The 15,019-nt window shown below is 41.9% G+C and overlaps 1 protein-coding gene across 1 annotated transcript in view; it reads left to right on the forward strand.

The window, feature by feature from the left end:
* FER1L6 (fer-1 like family member 6) overlaps positions 1 to 11,869 on the forward strand; it is a 105,844-nt gene extending 93,975 nt beyond the window's left edge. Inside the window, exons 39-40 of the mRNA XM_036883108.2 lie at positions 9,834 to 9,934; positions 11,274 to 11,869. Coding sequence (XP_036739003.2) covers positions 9,834 to 9,934; positions 11,274 to 11,454 — 282 coding nt within the window. The 3' untranslated portion in view covers positions 11,455 to 11,869. The remainder of the gene's footprint in view (positions 1 to 9,833; positions 9,935 to 11,273) is intronic.
* Positions 11,870 to 15,019: the final 3,150 nt, after the last annotated feature.

Below are 15,019 nucleotides of genomic sequence, written 5' to 3' on the forward strand. Positions count from 1 at the left end.
TCTGTCTGGTTGATCTGTCCTTTGGGGTGAGTGGTGTGTGGATGTGTCCTAAAATGAATGCATTGCATTCTATTTCCCCTTTTAATTCTGTTAGTATTTGTTTCACATATGTAGGTGCTCCTATTTTGGGTGCATAGATATTTATAATGGTTATATCCTCTTGTTGGACTGACCCTATGTAATGTTTTTCTTTGTCTCTTGTTACTTTCTTTGTTTTTAAGTCTATTTTGTCTGATACTAGTATTGCAACACCTGCTTTTTTCTCCCTATTGTTTGCATGAAATATCTTTTTCCACCCCTTCACTTTTAGTCTGTATATATCTTTCGATTTGAAGTGAGTCTCTTGTAGGCAGCAAATAGACGGGTTTTGTTTTTTTATCCATTCAGTGAGTCTATGTCCTTTGATTAGTGCATTCAGACCATTTGTATTTAGGGTGATTATCGATAGATATATACTTATTGCCATTGTAGGCTTTAGATTCATGGTTAACAAAGGTTCAAGGGTTACTTTTTTACTATCTAATGGTCTAACTTAACTCACTTAGTATGTTATTACAAACACAATCTAAAGGTTCTCTCTTTTTTTCTCCCTTTTCTTCCTCCTCCATTCTTTATATACTAGGGATCCTATTCTGTACTCTTTGTCTTTCCCTTGACTGACTTTTGGGGTAATTGATTTAATTTTGCATTTGCTTAGTAACTAATTGGTCTACTTTCTTTACTGTGGTTTTATTTTCTCTGGTGACAGCTATTTCGCCTTAAGAACACTTCCATCTATTGCAGTCCCTCCAAAACACACTGTAGAAATTGTTTGTGGAAGGTAAATTCTATCAGCTTTTGCTTTTCTGGAAATTGTTTAATCTCTCCTTCAAATTTAAATGACAATGTTGCCAGATGGAGTATTCTTGGTTCGAGGCCCCTCTGCTTCATTGCTTTAAATATATCATGCCACTCCCTTCTGGTCTGTAATATTTCTGTTGAGAAGTCTGATGTTTGCCTGATGGGCTTTCCTTTGTATGGGATCTTATTTCTGTCTCTGGCTGCTTTTAACAGTCTGTCCTTATCCTTGATCTTTCCCATTGTAATTACTATGTGTCTTGGTGTTGTCTTCCTTGGGTCTCTTGTGTTGGGAGATCTGTGGATCTCCATGGCCTGAGAGAGTATCTCCTTCCCGAGATTGGGGAAGTTTTCAGCAATTACCTCCTCAAAGACACTTTCTATCCCTTTTTCTCTCTTTTCTTCTGGTACCCCTATAATGCGAATATTGTTCTGTTTGGATTGGTCACACAGTCCTCTCAATATTCCTAGAGATCCTTTTTTCTCTTGGTGCCTCAGCTTCTTTGTATTTCTGTTCTCTAATTTCTATTTCATTTGCTGTCTCCTCTACCTCATCTAATCTGCTTTTAAATCCCTCCATTGTATGTTTGCTTTCAGATACTGTATTTTTCAAAGTTTCTATCTCATTCCTGAAATTCTGAATTCCTCCCTCAGTTCTTGAATATTTCCCTGTAGCTCCATGAGCATGTTTTATTTTGAAAACATTTCAGGAAGGAATGAAATCTATTTCAGGAAGATTGGTGAGTTCAGTTTCGCTTGGTCCTCTTTCTGGTGTTTGTGGAATTTTGGTTTGAACCAGGTTCCTTTGACGTTTCATATTTGTAGGTGGTGCCATCTAGTGCCCAGAAGCTCTACTTCCTGGAGCTTCTCTTCCCCTGGAGTGATGGCAGGGCTCACAGGTGAGCGGTGCTGGTGCCTTTTGAGAGGCAAGAGCTGTTTCCTGCTTCCTGGCTCCAGTACCTGCCTCCACTGCCAGGGCCAGTGGGCCGAATGCACAAGGGAGAAGCCTCTATACTTTGCCTTGTAGCTGCCATAGGCGGCTTGACACAGTGGCAGGCTTGATGCAGTGGCAGAGGCAGCCAGTTCGTGAGCTGGTGCCAGCTGGGAGGAAGGCGCAGCAGGTTGCGCATCATGGTGGGGAGCCTCGTAACTGCATTGCCAGCCAGGGGGATGGAGTGCCTGAAGCTCCTGGAAGTTCCCAACCTGCTGGGGTGCACCGGGACAATTTTGTCCAAGCGTCCTTTTTCCTGAGCAGTAAGCTCTGTACAATCCTTGCCCCTTTAGCAGCCCTCTTGCTGTCAGGAGGTCTCTCAGAGTATCTGCCTTTCTTTTGTCCCAGAGTGGCTAGTTGTGGGTACCTGTTCTCCACAAGCGGCTGGAATCTCAGTCTCTCCAAGTATTCTGCCTGTCTTAGCTTTTGAACCCCCCTAATCTCCAGAGCACCATGTAATGTGGGTTTGTGCTCCCAGAGCAGATCTCCAGGGCTGGGTGTTCAGCGGTCCTAGGCCTCCACTGCCCCCCTGCTCCATTTCTCTTCCTCCCACCAGTGAGCTGGGGTGGGGGAAGGGCTCAGGTCCCACTGGATCATGGCTTTGGTACTTTACCCTTTTCCATGAGGTCTGTTCTTTTCCCGAGGTGCAGACAGTTTGCCACAGTCTTCTTTCCTGTTTCTCTTTCAGGATTAGATGTATTTGCTCTATTTTCATATTGTATATGGTTTGGAGAGGATGTTTCTGCTCACCTCTCATGCCGCCATCTTTAAGCCAATCTCCACTTTTTCTCTCTTTAGTGTGTACCTTTAAATAAAACTTTTGCACTGCTCAACTTACTGTGTTTTATCTTTTTGCTATTTCATTTTATTCCAAGTCTCTATTTTACCCCTGATAAGTAGGGAAGGGCTGCTGAGAGCTCTGATTTGGGCCTGCAAGTTCCTGTCACCTGGGTGACCCTATGCAGTGAGCTTTCTCTCCCTCTGCACCTCTGCATTTTCCTGCTCTCAGCTGCCTGCAAGGCTGCTGCCATTCATTCCTACTCTCGCTTTAATAAATTCCTTCCTTACCAACACTTTTCTGCTCAAGGATTCTTTCTCATTCAGAGTCAAGAACCCTCCCCTGTCCAGGTTGAGATTTCACCTGGTGCACAGGTAGAGACCTCCCCAGATGCAGCTGCCCAGCAACAATATACATTAAGTATTTAGAACTGTGGAAAGAAGTACGACTACCCAAGTGAGAACAGAGAGTATTTATTCAGAACTTGCTATAACAAAGGAGTCAGCCACCATCACTTGCGTTTGGCAGAGACCCCAAAGTGAACAGGAATGGAGGAGGGAAGCTTTATAATGAAAAAGTGGGTCTGTTTCAGGGTTGTTGTGATAGGAGGTTGTTGGCATGGGGAGGCTGGTGGCAGAGTAACTAGAAGTACAGTGTCCTGTCTGACCAATTAAGGGAGCATATTTGGAAGGGGGGTGGAGTGTGGAGCAAAAACTAGGAAATCAGCTGTAAATGGGCAACTTGGAGCCAGGCACTCACAGAATGGAAAGAAAGAGGTGCTGTCTCTCTGGCTGCTTACATTTCAAAGAACTGGCTCCTAGAAGGCATTCCTGAGTATATAAGACCAAAGGCCCATGTAGTATTCAAAAAGATTTATGTACATTTCAAAGAGAAGAAAAAGCTTATAAGGTTTCTCAAGCAAATGCTCTAAGAAAAAGGGTGGGGGGGGATTTTTTTCCCTATTTTCAATAATAAGAAGCCTCTTGTTTTTAATTAGTTTTTATCCTTACATATCCTAAAGGGAAATGAGAACCCGTCAACCCCAGCAGCCCGTGGTCAGAGCCTGGCCCTGAAATCCCTGGGCTGGCCTGCTGTAAGGGTAGGACACAGCTGTCCCTTGTCTCCTTTACCCCTTAGTAACAAGTAACCATGTGGTGGAAGCAAAACCATGGCAGCCTTCCCCCCGGTGGCAGAAAGCTGGAGGAGCCCAGAGTAGAGCAGGGTAAGGGAAAGCCTCTGTCTTGGGTCTGCCACTTCCTGAGACACTTTCAATCTCCAAGCCTCAGTGTCCATGTCTGTGAAGTGAGCAGGCTGGACTGGGTGTCTCCAAGGTGCGTTTCCAACACAGACATTTCTCTAATTCCAACTCAGTGTGAACTCCTTGCCAGTTCCTTGAAGCCAGCTCAGAAGGTCATTGTCCCCTTGTTCCAGTCACCAGCAGGCCAGAAGGGATTTGTTTACAGGCACTGCCACCTGCCAGGCTTATTTTTAAAACTGCTTATCTGTGCACCCAAGGAGTACAATCTAGACATTTGGGTCCCACTGCTTCTAGTGTGGAATGTGGCTGTCCTCATAGTAAAAAATGAAAGACAGAGTAGAAGACAGCAAAGAGCTCCAGTGGGATTTCCAAAGAATGAGTGCCTTTGGGAGAAGGAAAGGGAATATTTGGAACATGTTCTTCATGAGACCCATTGCTGTATGCATTGTATATGTGTTATCCCACAAAAATCGATCTTTAAAGAAATCACTTCTTTAGAAGATGGCAATCAGGAAGTGTCTTCTGCAGAGTCATCCTGTCAATCGATCGTTAGATAGCCCAGGCAAGTCCCCAGAACATCAGCAACTAAAATTAAAAGGGAGGCTTCTGTTCCTCCAGTTTAATGGTAAAAACAATTGCCAGTGGTTACTGTTACACACATACAGTAGGCAGGAAAGTGTCCAAGATGGATAAGACAAATTTCTGGCATCCCTTTAGCTGAAGAGGCCGGTAGACAAACAGGTCATCTAAATAGTATGTGGCAAATTCAGATTTTTCTAGGATGAGAATGGGGAGGTCTTTTTCATGTGAATATTATTTTTAAGGCAAAGTATATAATATGCATTTGCAGGAAATTTGAAAGACATACAAATGTAGAAAGGAAGCGATAGCACCCACATGCATACCACCCAATTTTATTTAATTTTACATAATAGTGACCATTCCATATTAAAAATAATGGCTTCTTCATTTCACTTTACTTGGTGTTATAATAATTATATTGTTATGTGCATTATAATTATGTACATATTATATACATTATATTATCAATGTTAACCTTTTGTATTCTCAAAATAGAAATGCCACAGTTTTATCACTGTGTTTTTTCTCAACATTTATTCATTTAAAAATTTTAAACATGCAGAAAAGTTGAAAGAATAGGGCAATGATCAGCTACAAGTCCACCACCTAGATTCAATGTTTATTATTTTACTGTATTTATTTTGCTGTATATATAGTTATGCCCTCCCTATCCTGACATATTGGCTGAGTAAGCTGTAGACATTTCACCACTTTACCCCTGAATGCTTTGATATGCATCCTCAAAGAATATGGATCTTCTCTTATATAATGATGATGCCATCATTACATATAAGAAATTAATAATGATTGCTTAATATAATCTGATATACATACCATATTCATTTCACCATTATGAAAAAGATACCCTGTTGCCCTTTAAATTTATTTGATAGCTGTTTCTTTTTTCAAAACAAGATTCAGTCATAGTTCATGTACTGCTTTTGGTTCTGATATTGGTTATTGTATCTCTTTGGTCTATTATCTTTTAGAACAGTCCCTGCCATTTTTTTCTCATGACATTAACTATTTGATGATGTAGGCCTGACTTGCCTGGTTATTTTCTCATGATAAACTTATCTTATTCTCTCTACCCTACATTTTTTGTGAACTGGAAGTTAGGTACAATTTTCAGGTTAAACATTAACTCTATTATCTATGTATATATACTTATCTATCACAGATATCTATCTACAGATATCTAGTCTATCTGTATATATCTAATTCTATCATTCTCTTTCCATTTATTAGTTAGAATTCATTTGTTAAGAGGAGCTTTCTCTCAATGAATGGGAATAAATAACAGTCACTATCTCCTTTTTTAAAAAGACAGGATAAGTGCTTAATTCTCTCCATCAATTACCAAGCTTTAGAATGAAGAATTGGAATAAGAGGCACCTTCAAGGGTGGTCAGCATGATTTTCCCCTCTTGTTTTATTTTCCTTGGTATCACTATGGATTCATGGATTTAAAACTATTTTTCCCTAGCTTTGTTCACTGACACAACCTAGAAGTAAAGTGACCCAACAGCAAGAAGACCCCCAGCCCCTAGATCTGGTTTCTAAACACCAGTCCCTCCCGAAAGAAACCAGGCGTCTTTGGCTCCTGCAGGTCGAGAGCAGACAGAACAAGATGAGAACAAGATGAGCCTGGTCCATGTCATTGTGACCAATCAGACAATTTGAACATCCGAGAGAATAATGACTCTGCTTGGTGCATAAAGCAATTTCTGAGTCTTGAATTATGTCCTTAATTTAGCAACCCAGAAGTGGGATTCCTGTGTCCAGAGGATGACTAAGATAATACATACACACTCACATGTGTAATGTATATGAGTGCTACTTTTTCAAAAGATTCACATATATGTGCATTTCATGTGTGTGTGTATCCATGTATGTGTGTGCATTTCTTTTCCTAAAGGACTTTGCCAGCATCCATTCCCACAGTAACATATGATAATGCCTCATCTCACACCACTGAGAGTTGTGTTTTCATAAACAGTATTATTGCTGAAGCAGGCACGTCCGCCCTGAGCATGATCACTTTCAGCCTCCCCTGGCATCTGATCGCTGCCAGTCTCTTAAGCTGTCCATTTTTTCCCTAGCTCTGATTTAAAATTACATTTGGGGAATATTATTAGCTTAAGACTTCTGCTTAGTGCTTGGTTAAATACTGATGATTGAAACAGGACAAGGGACCCTCTGTGTGGAGAGATATGGAATGAGGAGCAGCATTTATCAGAACACGGCAGTAAACACCTTCCTCTGCTGCCTTTGTGATACCAGATAAATGCTCTGTGGCCCCTCAGGCAGGGCAGTGAAAGGGGGACAAGGCTCTTCAGGATAATAACTGATGACTCCTATGCCTAGGGCAGATCTAATTTCAGATGCTCTGCCTCCTTTTCATTGCATTTTTTTTTCTTGTGGGAATCTGGGTCCTTGGGCCTTCCCTGGGTGTTTTCTATATGGACAGATGTTTCCCACTGAATTACATGTTTCTATCTGTGAAATAGTGTTGAAGGTCACAAGTATAAATTTTTAAGAGCTTACTATTTACCAGGCACTAAGTTGAACACCACATATGTGTTATTTTATTTATTTTTCAAAGCAATGGTACGGGGTATGTGCTATTAACATCTCCAGAACAATGAAACAGAAAGTGACTTAGCTAAAGTCACACAGCTAGTAAATGGTAGAGCCTGGCTTCAAAGTCAGATCTGGACCTAAGCCTATTCACTCAATGCTTATGCTATGCTATGCTGTGCTGTGCTGTAATAATCATCCTTAAGCTATACAAGGTCAGCCCTTAGGTGGAAGTCAAAAACATGTTCTAATGCCAGGGCCATAGCCATGACGATGGGGCTCCTCTTGAACATTTCAGAAAAGGCACATGTATTCATTATTAAATAAATATCTTGCTTCTTTTCTTCCACAAAAAGGGGCCACATGGACACATAAAATAGCAGAGGACTGGGTTTGGTGTCATAGGATCTGAGTGCAAATCCTGGTTTTGTAACACAAGCTGGGAACCATCATCAAGATTTGGCTTCCTTAGCTGTAAAATGGGAATAATAATGGGTCTCCTTTGTGGGGTTGTCAAAAGGTGTAAATGGAATAGCACATGTGTCAAGCACCACGCTAGATCTGCAGGACAGAGCAGAGCTCACTGCCGAGCAGTGAGCAGAGAGGCAGCGTGACCCTTTCACTCTGGTCCTAACTTGTTCTCTGTTGACTCTTGTCCTCTCTTCTGTACATTCTGGAACCCAGTAATTGGTCAGCAACATGTAAACTAATGCTCTCCAAGTACAGAGGAGTTGGACAAGGCTGTTCGCACGTAAATATACGCCCAGAGCAGCTGAGGTCACCTCTGAAGGACCTCTGGAAAAAAGCTGTGCATGGAAAGCTCCTCTGCCAGGAGTTTGTAGGCCGGCTTCTCAGGTTTCTTCACAGGGGCTTCTTGGGCCATATGTCTGCCTTTCATGAAACCTCAAAGTTAGAGCCAGAAGTTACTTTAAAGCACATCTGATCACTTGACAGATGAGGAAACTGGGGTCCAAGAAGACAAGGGGGTGATTACGAAGACAACCAGAATCATCTCATATTCAAGTTGGGAAGATCCTTCTAAAAATTCTATCCCAATTATCTGGCAAATAGATGAATAAGCTGAGCAGGCTACTCTAAGTATTGGCGTCATACAGACCTCAGTTCAAATTTCAGTTGGTTGGCCTATTGCCTGTGTGACCTTAGGAAATGTATTTGACCTCCATGGCTTCATTTCTCCATTAATAAAGAGACCTACCTTGCTTGTTGAGATAGATAGATATTACTAACTAGGGACATTCAATAAAGCATTGCAATTACAGTTAGAATTACACTACTGTCACTCTACTGTTGATAGATGTGTAGGGGAGTGACTAGAATGAACAGAGCTTTATATTCCTTCTTTCCAGGTTTTCAAATATTTCCTGGGTGCCTATAAATGCAAGTCATTGCATGTGGGGGCCAAGATTTCTCAATAGGAATGAGAGACTACATATATACATGCTTTTAAGGAACATTTCTGGATCATAGGACATTGAAAGCTTTCCAAGTTGGGCCAGGCTTCTAGTCCAAAGAATGAATGAGACTGTCTAGATTTGAACTTATGACTTCACCTGTAATAAAAGCCCATTGCATTTTTTCACTAATTCTTGGAGTCATGCCATGGCCTCTCTTCTCCAGCTTTAACCCCACCCCAAGTGCTCTACTTCTTTCTAATTTCTCCCATGATTTTGTTTTCATGGTTGCCAGCAGCCAAACCTGCTTGTTAAGAAGTACTGCTCTTTCAGGTGACTAGGTAGGCTAACACAAGACCTCTGACTCATTAGAATCATCTTTTTACTGGGGTGAGAAATCAGGCATGCCTCCGAAGTCAGGTGATGTCTCATCTACATGTAATTCAGAAAGACAAACTTCAACAACAGTCATTGGCACTGAAAATACTTTTGTCACTCCAGTCCCCTCCCAGTTCTGTCTCCTTCCTATCCCCTTCAGCCTCCACAAACCAAAGGAGGCAGGAAAGAGGGCCTCTTCTACCGAAAATAGAAGCTCTAGAAGATCAAAGATCCTATTTTTCTTAATCTAGTTAAGTCCCCAGTACCTGGAACATTGCCTGACATACAGGGGGTCCCCAAAAGTAATGAATGAATGAATGAATGAACAAGACGAATGACTCTTACCTTTTTCACGAGTCCTGTCTCATCCTTTAGTAACTCAAGGCTGACTTATCAGTCCCAGTAACTCTGGCACAGTGTTCTGAAGAAGCAAATGCTCACAATTTTCAAACCAGAAGAGCTGTTTCTTTTTGAGGCAGAGATAGAGAGAGGAGGGCTCGAATTAAGGGATAATTCTGAAACAATTAGTGGGAAAGCAAAAACAGTGAAGGATGACAGAAAAGCCACTCAGCAAATGGAGGGCCCCACCCACCAATTTCCTCTTGAAGATCATTAACAGAGAAGAAAGACAGTAGCAGATTCAAAATGACTTGCCATTCAAGTAATTAGTCTCCTTTCTAATTACTATTAAGTTTCTATAGCTAATATTATTTCTTCAGATACTAAATGATTAGAAGAAAATAGGACCTGCGCCTGAGTATGTAGGTGAGTCTTTGTACATGCGGGACCCTCTCCTCTAATCTCAACAGTAACGTCATTTCAGGGCTTTCATTGTCCATCATATAAATGGCCTCTCTCAGAACCAAAAAGGTAACCATATTTCTCAAAATAAAGCAGCCGGATAGTCAAAATACTGCCTGGCGGTCTTCCACATGAAAACACTTCTTCAGAACGTTGGCTAGAAGGCTGTGCCCCGCAGGTCTTTGAGACTAGAAACTGAAATGTTGTCGTTGTGCAGGGCAAGGTTGAAGCCGAGTTCCACTTAGTTACTGCAGAAGAAGCTGAGAAAAATCCTGTTGGGAAAGCCCGGAAAGAGCCCGAGCCTCTGGCGAAGCCCAAGTGAGTGGAGTCATGGGTGGGAGCGTTGGAGAAGGGAGGGCCCTTCGCAGTCCGCATACAGAGGATGGGGACCTTTCTTTAGTGGATCCCTCTGGACTCTACAGGATCCTCTGCGAGATCTGAGAAGCGAGGAGGCAGCCAGTAATGGGCCATCCAATCCCTGTAGCTTTCTGTTTCTATACAATCTGAAAACATTACAGCGTGTTTGGCAAATAAAGTACTTCTTTCTGTAATACTGCCACATGAGTATTTCTAGAAATTTTTCATGCATTTTTTCTATTCATTTTTTATGTGAATATTCCCTGTGAAATTTTTCCTACTCATTCTCTAATCATGCATGCAAAATTGTCCTAATGTTTCATTTATCCTTTGCTGAAAAGTTTTGCTTCATTATCATAGTTATTATAATCAGGATTTTTTAATGCCGGCAGAATGTTCCATAGACCTGATGCCCATAACTGACTTGGCCACTATCTTAAAATTGTTAATTTAATTTACTTCTACCTTTTTTCCCTTATTGTAATATGATGAAAATACTTCCCTCTTTATAAATTATTACTTTAAAATAAATTCCCAGAGTAGAATTACTAGAAGGGTTATCTTATTCAATTTAGTCCATGGTTACATATCAATTAAAAAGTAAAAAAAAAAAAAAAAAAAAAAGTAAATAGATGTGGATATGAAATATGTTTACAAAAAAACTTTCAAGTTGTATCTGTCCTATCACTCCCAAGACCCCAGGTATCTCGAGTGAGTGGTCCTTTCTTTGTAGCTACCATTCATCTTTCATAGCGTCAGGAACATAATGGGTGCTTATTCATTAATTCAAAATTATTTTTATATATAGCTCCTATTATGTCCCATTATGACACTTAAAAGAACGTGGAAGAAATGTAACAAGTTTTGCCTTCCAGAGCTTCCCATCTGCTTAGGGAGAACAAACAGACTCAAAAAATAGTGAACAGAGTTTAGGAAACAAATATGTTAGGCTTAAAAAGGGGCTGAGTGAAGCGATAGATGAGGTAGGAATTTGGAATGAGGGGGTCATTCTGGACTGGGGTGGTCAGGGCAGGCTTCACGGAAGATGTGAGTCTTGAGCCGGTCAGGGCTGGACAAACGGAGGGCAGTCCAGGTTCGAGCTACATTCTTGCCCTCCTCCTTAAAAGGGTGCAGGCATCATCACCTGAATGTCAGATTGCTCCTGCCTCAAGGCAGCGTGCGCTTCCTCTCCCATTCTCGGGCCTCTCCTGTGGGAGCCAGAAATGCTCTCCGAGTCTTGAAAATCCTGTACGCTGAGAACATGGCCCTTCCCAGTGATCTTCTCTTGCTTCCCTCTCAGCCGCCCAGACACCTCCTTCTCCTGGTTCGTGAGCCCCTTCAAGTGCCTGTACCACCTCATCTGGAAGAATTACAAGAAGTATATCATCGTTGGTTTCATTCTGATCATCCTTATCATCTTCCTGGTCCTCTTCATCTATACGTTGCCAGGAGCCATCAGCCAAAGGATCGTTGTGGGTTAGTAGAGAATCATGGAGCCAGACCCTCCCTTTCTCTTAACCCTCTCCTCTTCCTCATCTGTAAATACATGCGCTGGTGCTCTGTGGGGGGTGCTAAGGGGATAAACCCAAAGGGCCTAAGGACCCATCCCTGTGTCTAAGCACAGACGGGCTCTTCTCTTCTCGGAGGACATGGGAAAGGAGCGTCCCCTCCCTACCCCAACCCCTGTCACCTCTGTTCAAGTGTATAAGCCTTTGGTCGCGTCTTCACCCCTGGGCAGCATAAAATGCTGACTCCTTCACCTCAGAGTAATCAGTGGTGACCTCACATTTCCTTAGGTGAATGTTTTCTTTATGTAATTGGTTGTATTCTGAGAGGTTTAATTCTGGATCTGAGATTTTATTGGAAGTAATTTCTTTTAAAAAAATTTTTATTAAAAAAAAAATTTTTATAGCAAATAAAATGAAAACATCTTACCAGATTACTAGGTATCTAACCTGTCACATCACATGTATTTTGACCTCGTTTAGTCCTTACACTTTACAGAACACATTCACTTATTCAGACTGTGAAACTGACTAGGAGAAAATGTCAATAGATCACCTAAAATATGTCATTGCTGAAGTTCTCATCTAGAGCTGACATGTTGCTGGTTTTCTCTTAAAGTCAACACTTGGGTTCAGTAATAGTAGTGAGTTCTGGAGAAATCCATTTGGATTTATGCTCTATGGCAATTCTCAAGAAGGAGTTTTATAAATATGAAATATAATATTATGCATGTGTGTATGGGGGAGGGAGTTCCATGGTCCCAGTAGGGATTCTCATTAGCCAGATATATAGGCAGGCCCCACTGAATATGGTGCTCCCACAGGCCACGATACCGGTGACATCCTTGGCCCTATTCAGCATTTCGTCTACCACCATATGGGACAGGTTCTGTCAGGACTCTCAAGCACAGATTAATTTCAAAAGTTGTCTTAGAAACAATATTCTATGCACCTGTCAGGATCAGTTTTTCTTGAAGGTAAACTTTTGATCTTCAAAGTAACACAGTCTAGACCTGCCGCCCCACCTAAAGTGGGGAGTGGAAGTGAGCAGCTAGTGTTCTCAGTTAAAATAAGGAAGTAAAGAAACTGGAATGTTTGATCTCGTACACAAATAAATATGATAACCATTTCTTCTTTCTACCACGAAGGGGCCATTGGTAGTGTTGAGGAGGCTGGACTGGCTTCCCCTCTTTGAAACCAGAAGTACCGTGGCTACTGTTCTCTTTACATAACTGGCACATACGTAACTGCTGAAATGAAGGGTGTTTAGTTCCACATGGAAAATCACTGTAGAATGTTCCCAATTCATCAAAGAGAGATCAAAACATGCCTGTGTAATTTTAGACTTAATGTTGTTCAGTGAACTCTGGACCTCGAAACTGAGTCTCTAGTAACTATAATGCCCTATTTTCCTCAAGTCCAAAAAAATAAAACATTTATAGCTTTGGCAATGTCTCCTAGTGTGATTAGTTACATGAACTGAGGTTCATTCTCACTGTGGAATAACACAGCCACCAATAATGATGTAGCCAAAAATTCTTGATGGCATGGAATATACACATTGAGTACATTGTAAGTAAAAGAAGTATATAGGTTAGCAAACTGTATGTACAGCATGATGTAAAAAGAAAAAAATATATAATGTGTGCATAGCTAAAGTGTGGGGAAGAATATACCAAAATGTTAGTAGCAATTACCTTTCAATAACAGTGTCTTTTCCTTCTTGTTTTTCTATTTCACCTAAAACTTCTAAAATAATTATATATTCTCTTAATGTAAAAAGTTTAAAAAATAAATATAAATTAAATGTATTCATTTAAAAATATTTGTTGAGTGTCTTTTATGTGCTAGGCAGTGGGGATACAGCAAAGATAAGACACACGTAGCCCCTCTCACCATGGGTTTTGCATTCCGGCAGCTCCTCAAGACATAGTTTCATCTTCAAACTGTGGGCATCTAAGAACAACACTGAGTAAGGAATGTGTTGCGTAGACGAGGTTTAAGAAAAAGCACAACATGCATCTGTGGTGGTGTTGAAAAGAAAAAGAATAGCATAATTTTAGGATAGATTTGGAAGTAAAGCAATTATACTTTCTGCTGGATTCTGGACAGTAAAATGACAGGTCAGCTTGACAAAATAATGCACATTGTTTAAATCCACAATAAAAGCAAGCTAAAAATTGAAAGTCCTTGAAAGTTAGAGTTCATCACCATTCTCTTGATATCAAAAGACGTCTGAATGCTGCAAAGCCTTTTGCAGAAGTATCTGAAACACTTGCAGATCAGATGGTGTCATAGGAATGTGTGAGAAGTGGTGAACAATGGTGGTGTTGGTGAAAGGAAAGGAGCGACACACAGCAGCAATTCACGGGAGAATTCCGCTTTATTAGGGAAAGGTGCTGGGTTATAAAGGAAGGGGCATGGGGTGATTGTGGTGTTACTTCTACGGGACTGGTGGCTATTGTCTAGGTGCTGGGATTAGGGGGGCGAGGGGTGATTGGGCTTCAGGTGGCACCGGCAGGAACCGAGGACCCAGAAGAGAAGCAGGAATTTCACCATCTTATGGGTGGGGGCCCTTCATTCCCCCCTTTCTCCTCTGTGGGGTTGTGGACGTTGCTTTCTCTCTGACTGCTTCCTGCTGAACGGGGGCGGAGAAGGGAGTGAGGGCTTGAGGACTGGGAGGAAAGGGTTGATAGGACTCCCCACAGTAAGGACGAGTAGATGTGGACTTCTTCAGGTTGGAAATCAGTGAAGGTTCCCTGTAACCATAGGTCGAGGACTTGTTGATTCTAATGGTGCCAAGAGGATACGGGTGCCAGAAGCCAGGCGTCTGCGGCCATTGTTTCCAGGAACAGTTTCCAGCGGAGAGAGGGGTCCATCTCAGCGTGTGGTGAGGAGGTCACGTGAGGGTGAGGGATCTTCTGTGGCTAAAAGCTGGTAGTTCCTGAGTAAAAGCTGGTTGAAAGTTTGATTAGAGATTTTACTGACTTGAGATTTGATAAACTTTACTATACAAGGCAAGAAGAGACAGGCGAGGAGAATGATTATTATAGGGCCTGCAATGGGCCAAAGCCAGGTAAGGAAGGGGGTTGTTAGTATTGAAGAGAATGGGTTGGAGGAGTAATACTGTGGGTACCGGGAGTTACCCATGTAGTGAATGGCGCAAGACCAGTAGGGACATCCCCGTAGGTGTCTGGCCATCGCCTGCAACAGGCTTGTTTTTGGTCATAGAGGAAGCAGAGGTAGGGAGAATAAAGGCAGCTGCTAGTGAACACTTCGGTGGAGGGAGGGAAGTGGAGGTATGAAGGCTCGGAGCAGCCTTTCAGAGGGCAGTCTGATGTGGCAATGAGGGCAGTAAGTTTCGTTTGATGCTGTGTGTAAGTCTGTCTGACTTTGAATCGCCATGCAAAGGAGGCTGGGGTGGCGGGGAAGACAATAGGAATTAGGAAAAAAGCGAGAGAGAGCGAGGGAGCAGTACAGGAGGAAATGTCATAATTCGGGTATGGATGGCAAAGGGGGTGAACGGGATTTTGGAGGAAAG

Source organism: Manis pentadactyla, chromosome 3, assembly GCF_030020395.1.
Source record: "Manis pentadactyla isolate mManPen7 chromosome 3, mManPen7.hap1, whole genome shotgun sequence".
Lineage (NCBI taxonomy): Eukaryota > Metazoa > Chordata > Mammalia > Pholidota > Manidae > Manis > Manis pentadactyla.